This window comes from Odontomachus brunneus, unplaced genomic scaffold, assembly GCF_010583005.1.
Source record: "Odontomachus brunneus isolate Ranch 3 - 2012 unplaced genomic scaffold, Obru_v1 Obru_scaffold_078, whole genome shotgun sequence".
NCBI classification, from domain to species: Eukaryota; Metazoa; Arthropoda; class Insecta; order Hymenoptera; family Formicidae; genus Odontomachus; species Odontomachus brunneus.
In genome coordinates, this window is record NW_022639528.1 from 1112920 (window position 1) to 1124514 (window position 11595).

Genomic DNA, 11595 nt, shown 5'->3' on the forward strand with positions numbered 1-11595 from the left:
TATATATATATATATATATATATATATATATATATATATATATAATATATTGTATACTAGGTCGGTTAGCATTAAATAATTTTATTAAATAATGACATTAAATTATAATAAATAAAACGCTAATGCTTTCGACAGTGATACTGTATAGGATAAGATAAAACGATAAGAATGATAAGAATTCTTGTAAATAAAAAATAAATTGAAATAAAAAGATACATCCATAATATGACATTCGCAATCAATCGGATACAACTATGAAATAGTACGAATATTATTCTTTTGCTCTAATAATTATCATAAATAAATCATTTTATAAATCATAATCATTTTATCATAAATAAATCAAAATTATAATCATTTTATCATAAATAAATCAAAATTAACGTGGCATATAATCTAACTTCTTAACCTGCATTCCCTCATGATTTTACATATCTGCTCAATTGGTTACAAATTTTATTTTATTGATACATCTATTTATTTCTGTATATTTCGTGAAAATTTTTAGCGTGTATTTTCACGCTTCTGATGTCACAAGTCAAAATAAAAGACTACTGCAAAAATCTAGGAACCTTAATGTTCAATAAATGAAATGATTATAAAAAGAACGTTTATTTATTGCCAGATTCTGTCATTACCGTATCTTAATATGGTGTTCTCTGAAACCTTAAGGAAGTACCCAATATTGACCACTCTAAATCGCGAAGCGCTGGACACTTACAAAGTGGCGGACTCCAATCTAGTTATCGAAAAGAATATGCCGGTTTTTATTTCGTTACTTGGCTTGCACTTTGATCCGGAATACTTTCCCAATCCTGAGAAATATGATCCAGAACGATTCAATAAAGAGAACATCCATAAAATACCGCCTTACGTATATATGCCATTTGGAGAAGGTTTCCGCAAATGCATAGGTAAGACATTTTTTTTTTTTATATTAAAGAAGGATTTTAGAATTTTTAAGTTTCATGAAATGTTTTGGAGTCGTCTGATAAAACGTTGGAAAACAAAAATTTTACCTTAAGTAAATTATTGATAAATAAACTATAATGAAAAAATTTTTCAAAATTTCGTAATCGGAAAATATCTGTGTGCAGTGATGCTACTTTTAAGTTACTACAAAATAACTTTTAAGTACTACAAAATAAATTAACAAACATAAAGAAAAGTATACGACTTATTATTATAATAACTTATAATTATAATAATCTAAGATTGACGAGAATTACTAAATGATAATTATAGCGGTACAAAAAATTTCCATTGACCTCGAAACGTTCGTCTAGTTTCATCCTCATTTATTAGAGCATCCTCATTTCAGAAATAATCTCACAGTGCTATTGTGCATCCTACAGGTGCTCGTCTGGGTATTTTGCAGACAAAACTAGCGCTGGTCAAATTTCTGAGCCAATACGAGGTAACACCGTGTGAGAAGACTCTAATACCGATGGTTATCGATCCGAAAGGTACTGTGACGTCGCCATTAGGCGGCAAAATATGGCTCAATGTACGAAAGATTAATACAAGTTTTAATTGAAATCTGACAACATTTATTTTACATTAATATACGATCATTGAATGTATCAAATTTGTTTGATATGCTAAACAATAAGATATTCCGCTAATAACATTTGTTACGTCCTGCACGGACGTGAGTCATACAATTTATCTTTCTTTCCTTCTGTCGGCAGCCGACAAACAGTTCCCAATCCTCCTTCCTCCTTTAACGAATCCAACACTTAGTATCTCCGAAATTTCACATTTTTTCTATCAAACCATTCCCGGTTGATATCCTATAAAACCGCGGCTCTGCGCTGTGGACTTCACTTCAATACAGAACTTCAATACACCACTTCGTCATTTCATCAAGGCAGTCACCAGATTTGAGGCTTTCACGGCCATTGATACAATGTCTAGGTATAGCTTCCGGAATGGAGCCGTGTCTTGAATATGGCATATCGCTGATTCAAGACACGGCTCCATTCCGGAAGCTATACCTAGACAAGGCAGTCACCACTTTAATATACTTCTACTTCGTCAAGACAGGCAGTCAGTTACTCTCACGTCGTCAATTCTTCAACACGGTACTTAGTCATTCCGTACTCTAGACTATTCAGTCATACAAGACAGGCACGCAAATTCGTTATATTTTCGTGAGTCTTGTGGGAAATTTATCCCAATCGAGTCAGTGCAACCGCGCCAAACTTGGAGAGTCTTTTGAGGTAACCCGCCCACGAATTGACTGGATCCATCGATCATCCTTAACCCACATTGAGGTACAAGGTTCAACCGAAATGGGTCGTCGATCTTCTCATCAACGCAGCGATCTGCACGACGCTCTCCACTAAGGTTACTAAGTGTATTGTACCATATACAATATAATACAAGTGACTTAAGAGAGACTGGGACTAGTTAACTATCGAAATAAGTTGGCAAAACCGATTATTTCTAGTATTTTCTAACAAGTTATAAAATTAAGCAAGCAAAATTTTTAAACATGTTTATATAAAAAATGGCTTTATGTGTGTGTGAAATCTCTGCTTACTTGATTCTGAAATCTATTAAAGAGCAGTAGAAATAATTGATTTTTTTAACTCAATTCGGTAGCCAAATAACCCCGATCTCTCTTACTAGCTTTTAAAATACGTGACGCTCTATAAACTTGTTTTTATTTAAGAATTCATTGATTCAAATTTCTACTTCTTAAATGCTTTGCAAAATGCTTAAAATTATACAAAAATGTAACGTTTATCGCAGTAAACCAAATTTGTAGTTAAAGTTTCATGAAATTTGTCTGCACCGTTCGTGAAAAATTTAATACAAAATTTTGCACATATAATCTTATGACAGAAGCAATATAGATGACATTCATTCCAATATAACTTTCATAAGAAGTGATTCGATCCAAATAAAGGACTTACCGTAATAAATATTACATATTAGGAAACGCGGCATAGAAGAGAGAATAGTATTCGCTATATCATTTTTATATAATAGTCGATTGTAAGCCAGAAAAGTGCTGTTTTCTGCTTTAAATAGCATTGTACTGAGTGAAACGTAGCAAAGTAGTATTATGAAATCAAATTAAATTAATCAATTTTAGATTATCATTTATTATTTAAATAGTGAAATATATATATATATATATATATATATATATATAAAACGGAATTTTGTTCAACAAATAGTGTATTTATGAGTAGCTCTCTTGATGCGCCACTGAAAATACGTTCTTTGAGCGGTCTGCACAAACGTACACTTAAATAATTTAAATTGAAACATGAGGAACGACATTCTATATACACTGAGGAAATAAAATATTTAAAAAATTAAAAATATTTATTCGGCGGATACTATACAATATAATAACATATTTACTTATAATAAAATATTGTTCATATAAAAAAAAGAATATATTTTCTTAAAATCTTAGCTTTTGATAAAGAAAGCAATTGCTTATTTTATTTAAATAAATGGATTTAGATTTTAATTAAATATGTTAATAATATACCAACCAAAGAAATATTTTTATTTTCCAGATATTTTTTCTCTCAGTGTGCGTTCGTAAAATTTTAAATTGAAACGCGGATTTACCGAAGCCCATATATTCTAGGTAATATTTAAAATATCTAGATGTATTTCCGCTCTTGAATATCCACCACATCCACTGAATAAATATTTCTTAAATATTTTATTAAATATAGTAGTTTGCATGAAGTTTACGAAATTTTTTTTGATGAATTTTTGCAAAAAATATAATGGTATTTACATTTTCGCTTATAAATTATTTTTATTCATGTTTGACAGTTCTCAAACTTCCAAGTGCGTATCCTTTTGGGCACGGGAGTTTGCAATTTCGTGAACATTGTGCGTGGCAAAAAAAATATTGCAAATTTTATACAAACAATTATCATATCACTAGATACAGTTGGTACAATTACTACTCTCGGTGTTTGATTCGTCCCTAGATAGCACGAGCATTAAAAATTACGCATGAGTTTAATATGTCTTAGTTGTTTATAATACTTGATAAAAAATGTTATCATAAAGTTAGTTGTTTATAACAGTTGTTTATAACTTAATTGTTTATAACACTTGATAAAAAGTGTTATCATAAAGATAGTTAAAAGACATCTTAAAGTCATTTTATACATCGTTTTCATGCTCATTCAGTCTAAATCAACACTTCAAGAGTAGAGGAAGTTCTGCAGCGGGCTTTAAATACGCAACTTTACATCAAGAAGATCTACATCCGACACTGTTAAAATTACAGATACATATGTGAGGTGATATATTTGAATAACATTAAAAATGTTTTAAATAGTTCTTGTGCACGGGAAAGAAGATAAATATATTGAGTAAGTATAAATACAACTCGTTTCGTACATAAACGTTTTCTTTACAAAAAAAGTACTCTTCACTTTCACTTCACAATTCACTTTCTGTGATAATCTAACAGTAGAACCAATTAAGCAATTGTTTAAATTATGATATCAATAAGTTAAGTCATCAATAAATCTTCTAATCTCATTTTATCTTATCAATCCGCTAATATCTTCAAATATATATAAAAGAAAGTATTTTTTATAGGTAATTACTAAAATGGCGTTAATCACGAGTTACTTGATTTTGGACACCATAATGATTGTAATAATAACAATCGTGGTAGCCGCATACTTTTTCATGACTCGCAAATTTAACTACTGGAAAAAACGTGGCGTTACCGAGATAAAACCGTTACCATTTATGGGCAACATCGGGAACTTCTTATTGCAAAAGCAAAGTATTGGTTTTATCTTGAAGGACTTTTACGATCGATCGAAGGGGCTACCTTATATAGGCTTCTACGTATTTGATAAACCTTGCTTGTTGATACTTGATCAAGAATTAATAAAACATGTACTAGTAAAGGACTTTAATAAGTTCTGTGACCACCACAGTACGTCTAGCTCACAGGATCGCATCGGACACTCCTCTGTCCTATTCATAAAAAATCCAACCTGGAAAACTGTAAGGAACAATTTAACGCCACTATTCACATCGGGCAAGCTGAAAAAAATGTTTAATTTGTTGGTGGAATCTGTTGTCAATCTAGATTCGTATCTTGATAAATTAGAATTAAATGGTAGGTGCTTTACCAAATTAAAAAATGATTGATTAAATATAAATATCGAGCTGCAAGGGATTAAAGAAATAATGATGAAGAATGATATAAGCTTATAAAAGTTAATTAACTTTTATATCTACTTGTTATATATACAATGCATTATTTAATACAGGATGGAGACATTGTTTAATAAACTAATTCAGAATATTTGCTGTCAGGTGAGGGAAAAGAGATGGAAGTGAGGGATTTATGTGGTAATTTAACGACAAATATGATTGGTAGCACCGCTTATGGACTCAATATTGACTCAGTGAACGATCCGGAGTGCGAGTTCCGTAGGAAAGGGAAGCAAATTTTCACTTCAGGTATCTTTCGTGGATTCGAGTTGTTTTTGGTGTTCTTCTATCCTGAGATATCTCGTTTCGTGAATATAAAGTTCTTTGGGAACGCAGCCACTAACTTTTTACGCAATGTTTTCTGGGATACGATCAATCATCGTTTAAAGTCCGGTGACACGCGTGACGACTTAATTGATATACTTATCCAGCTTAGGAAACAATATGGCGATCAGGATTTTGGAGATTTCAGTAAGTAAAATACGATATACTATAACAGTTCTCCACAGAAGAAAATTCTTTGGTTATATCTAACCTTTTAGCAAAGGTTGGCAAATGTTAAATTAGTTGATATACGATAACGATAAATTTAACATTTTTCCTACCTACATGTAAGTTTTTAATGACCTAAGAATTATCTAATAAGGGAAGATTTGATCAATGATTTTAGGAATATCGTGCAAGAGAAAAAAGTAAATATTAAGAAAAAATCTTCAACATCGTTTTACAAATATAGTTAATGAGAGTGAAGAGTTGACGTAAATATTCATGACAATAAAATTAGAATAACCAACGTGCATTTAAGCAATAATCTCGAAATCTAAAGTTAGCTCCATATACAAAATAATAGGATATCTCAAGAATCCAACAGTATGAAAATCAATTATGCATAAATTTCAGAATTCAACGGGGACGATCTAGTGGCGCAAGCGGCCATTTTCTTCACCGGCGGCACCGAGACAACTTTATCCGCAATGTCTTTCGCGTTATACGAACTCGCGATGCAGCCACAATTTCAAGACAGACTCAGGGAAGAAATTCTCAATGCGATCAACGAGAACGAAGGAAAAATCACATATGACATGGTATGTATGAGTATTGTACTCTACAATCAGTTGATATCAAGTAATTTTATGAGTGTATGAAATATGAATATTCTTTTGATAATAAAAACTTATAGTTATGAAACGAATAGTTTTCTTTAAATTAGTACTTTAATATATTTCAAAATTTAACGACTAATGCAAGTACTTGTAAAAACATTGACATTGGATGATCGTCAGATCCTGTCATTGCCGTATCTCGATATGGTGGTCTGCGAAACTATGAGGTTGTACCCAATAATAGAGAATCTAGATCGCGAAACAGTGGAATCTTATAAAATACCAAACAGCGATTTGGTTATTGAAAAGGGTACGCCAATTTACATCTCGTTACGTGGTATGCACTATGATCCGGAATACTTTCCCAATCCTGAGAAATACGATCCAGAACGATTCAGCGAGGAGAACAGATCCAAAATACCGCCATACGCATATATACCATTTGGAGAAGGTCCTCGTAAGTGTATAGGTAAGAACATCTTATCTTTTGTTTCAATATTAAGGTAAGATCCCGGGAAAGCAAGGGTCCATATTGCATGTTTTATGTTGTTTGTATTGGGTATATCTAGTAGAACGTAGAAGATAGAAATTTGCTTTATAAATAAATGACGGATCAATAAGCTGTAATGTTCGAATTTACCTAAAGTAATAAATCTAGAAATACATGTACAATGGTATCAGTTTCAATTTTAACACACGTCGAATTAGCTATTATGAAATTTTCGGTTTCGTCATGATAATAAATTAGCGAAAACACAAAATAATATAAGAGAAAATGATAACGTTAGAAAGAAAAGATATTTCTATTGGGCTCGTAATATGTTCATTCATCTTCAGCTTTTTCGTCCTCATTCATTAAAATATTATAAGAAATTCACAGTACTGTTACATTTCACAGGTATCCGCTTGGGACTTCTGCAAACCAAATTGGGAATCGTAAAATTGTTGAGCAAGTACGAGGTAACACCTACTGAAAAGACTCACATACCAATGACAATTAATCGCATAAGCCCAATAACTATGCCGACAGATAATAAAATATATCTCAAACTACGAAAACTTAGCACAAGTGCCCAATAAAATCAGTGCCAAATAAATTCAACCCCATTTCCTAACCATGAAATATATGCAATTCGTTCGATTTGCTGCACTGAGGAAAAAATCCTTGAGAATTTATTATAGGGATATAAATAATTTATTATAGAAATATAAAATTTATTCCTGGGAAATAAAATTTATTTCCGTGAATAAACTTTATATCCTATAAATAAATCAAGTATTTTTTCTTAGTATAAATATGTGACTCCTAATAAAAAATCATTCGACTATGTTAATAATAAGTATATCGTAATAAACGAATAATGTTTAATGTTAGTTGTACAAGATATATGAAAACGAGACGACTCGCGTCTCATTCCGTATTATATATATTCATACGTTGCACTAAATAAAGTTATTGTTGTTGTTATAATTATTATATTCATAGACATATGACTTATATATTATAAAGTTAAAAGAGTTAGTTATGTCTTTTAATGAAATGCTTACGACTGTGTCAAGATAATTTTAAAATACCTTTCCGCTGCGACCCTTATTCCTCGCTTAGGGTGCAAAATACTGACGCGACGTCCGGATCGCTCGCCCGAGAGTCCTTGCGAGGAGTGTATGAAGTTGGCACCCCATTTTTTGAAATTTATAATTTTGAAAGTTATTCCAGATTGTTCTGACTTTATACCACATTGTTCCAAAGTGATATTGTTTCATTCGAAACGGTTTTCGAAACAAAAAAAATGATTTTTTGAGCTGGCACCTCACTTTTCGAAAATCGAACATTCTGATACCGCAATAGATTATTCTAGTTGTTCCAAACATTGTTCCAAAATCCGTAAGTTGAATTATAAGTCCAAAAAATGAAAAAAATGTTATTGACCTGGCACCCCATTTTTTGAAAATAAAGCATTCCGATACCGATATAGATTTTTCTAGTTGTTCCAAACATTGTTCCAAAAGCACAAATCAATAAGTTTAATTATAAGCCCGAAAAATTAAAAAAAAGTTTTTTGACAGTCTATCGGACCAAGGGTAAACTTATACTATCTTTCTTGTTCCAACCGAGATCTTTTTGTTCTGAGATGTTCTAGGCTTAAGAATTATAGTTCTAGAGTATGAGACTCGTAAGCTCATGCATTCTCCGAAAATTCGTAAAAAAATCGATTTGACAGTACTCGACGTCAAGAGTAAACACATGCTTCCTTTCTTGTTCCAACCGAGATCTCTTTGTTCTGAGTTGTGCTAGGCTTAAGAATTATAATTTTAGAGTATGAGACTCGTAGCGTCATCCGTTCTCCGAAAATTCGTAAAATCTTTCCGACTACCACTTGTTTCGGTCGATGGCACACGCACTTGCTAAGGAACGCTTCAATTCTTATGAAGACGTCGAAAAATGGGTCTCTGACTGGATAGCCTCCAAAGATAAGTCATTCTTTTGCCGCGGAATTTGCTTGCTGCCCGAAAGATGGGATAAAGTCATCGCTAACGATGGAAAATATTTTGATTGATATACTTTTTCATTTTTTTTCTTAAATAAAATCATACTTTTTGCAAAAAAACGGATGGAACTTTCCGATTTATACAATACCTATTAAATACAAAATTTTTATTCTAGACGATTGTGTGCATTTCTACAATATATCGGTTTACAAAATTGATAGTAAAATGAACAGCGAGGTGTTAGTCTATATATGTGCATATGTGTGTATATGTGTGTGTGTGTGGGAGTGTGCGTAGAAGTTAGTCTTCCGGATTTATGGGAGTGTAGGAAACGAGGAACAAGGTAGGTTTTGAAGGATGAAATCGAATTTTGGACTCATCGAAATTATTGAGAATAATTAAAACTATGACGGAAAATTGCGATGGATAAGATAAAATAAAATGGATAACTTACTCTTGAAATATGTATGTGTTGGATGGATGGAATGCCTCTAATAAATCTCGCTCTTTGTTGTGGAGTGTAGTATCGTTATCTAGTTGGTCGAGATGGATTTTAAGCAGCGAATTGTCGGAGTGAGTATCCTTCTTTCAGACTGACAGGAAGAGGAATTGCATCGAAGAATATTGCAGAATATTGCGAAGAATTGAGAAGAATATTGTAGAATCATAAAGAATATTGCAGGATTACGAAGAATATTGCGTATTACAAAGAATATATTGCAGAGTTACAAAGAATATTACGTATTACAAAGAATATATTGCAGAGTTACAAAGAATATTATGTATTACAAAGAATATATTGCAGAGTTATAAAGAATATTGCTCCAAAGAGACACGGATTGAGTCTTTTACAGGGACCGACTAGATTTTGAAATTAGGAAGTTGGGGATAATTATTACCGGATTGGTCGGAGATAAGGATAGTAACTTGGTTTGGAAAAAATTACAGAAAAATTCGAGAATCTTTGATTAAGTTGCATGATAGAAGATGACATTCGGTGATTTATGATTATGTGCATTGTGATTGATGTGTTTCACGATTGTTTTTGTACAATTGTTTTGTAAGGTGGTACGACTCGATTCCATCAATTCAGCACGTTATTATGATCAACTTGATTCTTGAACTTGATTCTTGAACTTTAATATCAAACATGAACGTCGTGTCATGATATTTTTCTAGCTCTCAGAATATTGAAGAGGTATCGTTCTCGAAGCAGCGGATGTTTAGATTTTATTGCGTAATGCGCCGTTAACATTGTTGATCAGTTTTATGCTTAGATGATTTTAAAACTAAGATGATTTTAAATCTAAGCGAAACACTGCTGTCGATTATGTAACGGCAAACTTGAGATTAATGATTTTAATATATATATATATATATATATATATGAACCGTTTATTTTGAAAGTGACCTAAGTCCATTTATACTTAAATTGAAATATTTAAGAGTTCGCGTTTCAATAAAATTAAAAATATACGTATAAGATACCAATGTGTCATACTGCTTAAGTGTATCTAAAAGAGTTAAATTTACAATTCCTATTAAAATAATAACAATTATTAAGTGAATAATATGTGTTTTCTTACCAAAAATGGAGTTAAGCCACTTTCAAAGTTAACAACCAGATTCGTTATAAAATTTGAAAGAGCCCAAGTCCATTCGACATAATTTAAAATGCTTCAAATTGAAAAAACAATACTCAATTTATTTTATATTTCTTTACAACACTTCAAAAACACAATTTATGCAATTCAGGAAATTTTCTAACTATATAAATTATGTAACAATTTACTGCTCATCTACATTTTGTGTATGCGGGAGGGATTTGAAGGGATTCGAAAAGACTGACAAAGCTTTTTAGAAATAATTTGACAGATATTGCTTATTCTTGCACTAATAAATTATCAGGATTAATTCGTGTGCATAAAGACAGGTTGCCTCTTGGTTTCCATAATAACGTTGTATATAGGTTGCAATGCAGTAGCTGTGATGCTTCTTACGTTGGTCAAACTAGTAGAAGACTCTCTACACGTATTGGCGAGCATAGGAGAATTCCTAAGAGTTCTACGGTGAAGTTAACGGCCATACAGGAACATCGTTTGAGGAAGAACCATGATTTTGATTGGGATTATGTCAAAGTTTTACATGAGGAACGCTTTTACTTAAAACGCCTGATCTCAGAAATGATTTTCATCAAATTTCAGAAGCAAGGTCTTAACTCACAAAAGGATACTGAATATTTGGGCACCAGCTACTGCGGCTTGTTATAAAAATAAACTTTGTTTTGGTTTCTTTCTCTTCCACAAGTCGTTTCCGCAATGTTAATGCTAGGTATATAAATCTGTAATTATTTGTATTTCGAAGACGTGGCGATGTTGACAGAATCGGTTTACTTTTAGCTGAACTCAACAAAGGTATTTTATATTATCAGTTTTAATTATTTATTATATTTCAATTTTACTTATTTTTATTTTATTTTATATGTTTTTTATAATTATGACGGCTACTTCTCAATATTAATTTATTATTTAATATTATTTCGGTAACGGTCTTGTCGGTCTTGTCGGCTTTAATATTAAAATTACCTTCATCACTGCCTTCGGACATTTGTAAATCCGCACTTTCGGACATTACCAATAATGGATTGGACTTAGGCCACTTTCAAAGTAATGGTTTCAATTATTGAACTAACTGCAAAAACTTATGTGTCCAAAATTATCGTGTATACTCTGAATATACTTAACCGCAAATGTTATTTATGACAGCTAACTTCAAGTTG

General features: G+C 31.8%; 1 protein-coding gene across 1 annotated transcript in view; it reads left to right on the forward strand.

The window, feature by feature from the left end:
- Window positions 1-7848, forward strand: part of LOC116847451 — a 13755-nt gene extending 5907 nt beyond the window's left edge. Inside the window, exons 6-13 of the mRNA XM_032822461.1 lie at window positions 626-914; window positions 1356-1526; window positions 4274-4281; window positions 4591-5125; window positions 5326-5694; window positions 6124-6308; window positions 6507-6795; window positions 7225-7848. Coding sequence (XP_032678352.1) covers window positions 626-914; window positions 1356-1526; window positions 4274-4281; window positions 4591-5125; window positions 5326-5694; window positions 6124-6308; window positions 6507-6795; window positions 7225-7406 — 2028 coding nt within the window. The 3' untranslated portion in view covers window positions 7407-7848. The remainder of the gene's footprint in view (window positions 1-625; window positions 915-1355; window positions 1527-4273; window positions 4282-4590; window positions 5126-5325; window positions 5695-6123; window positions 6309-6506; window positions 6796-7224) is intronic.
- Window positions 7849-11595: the final 3747 nt, after the last annotated feature.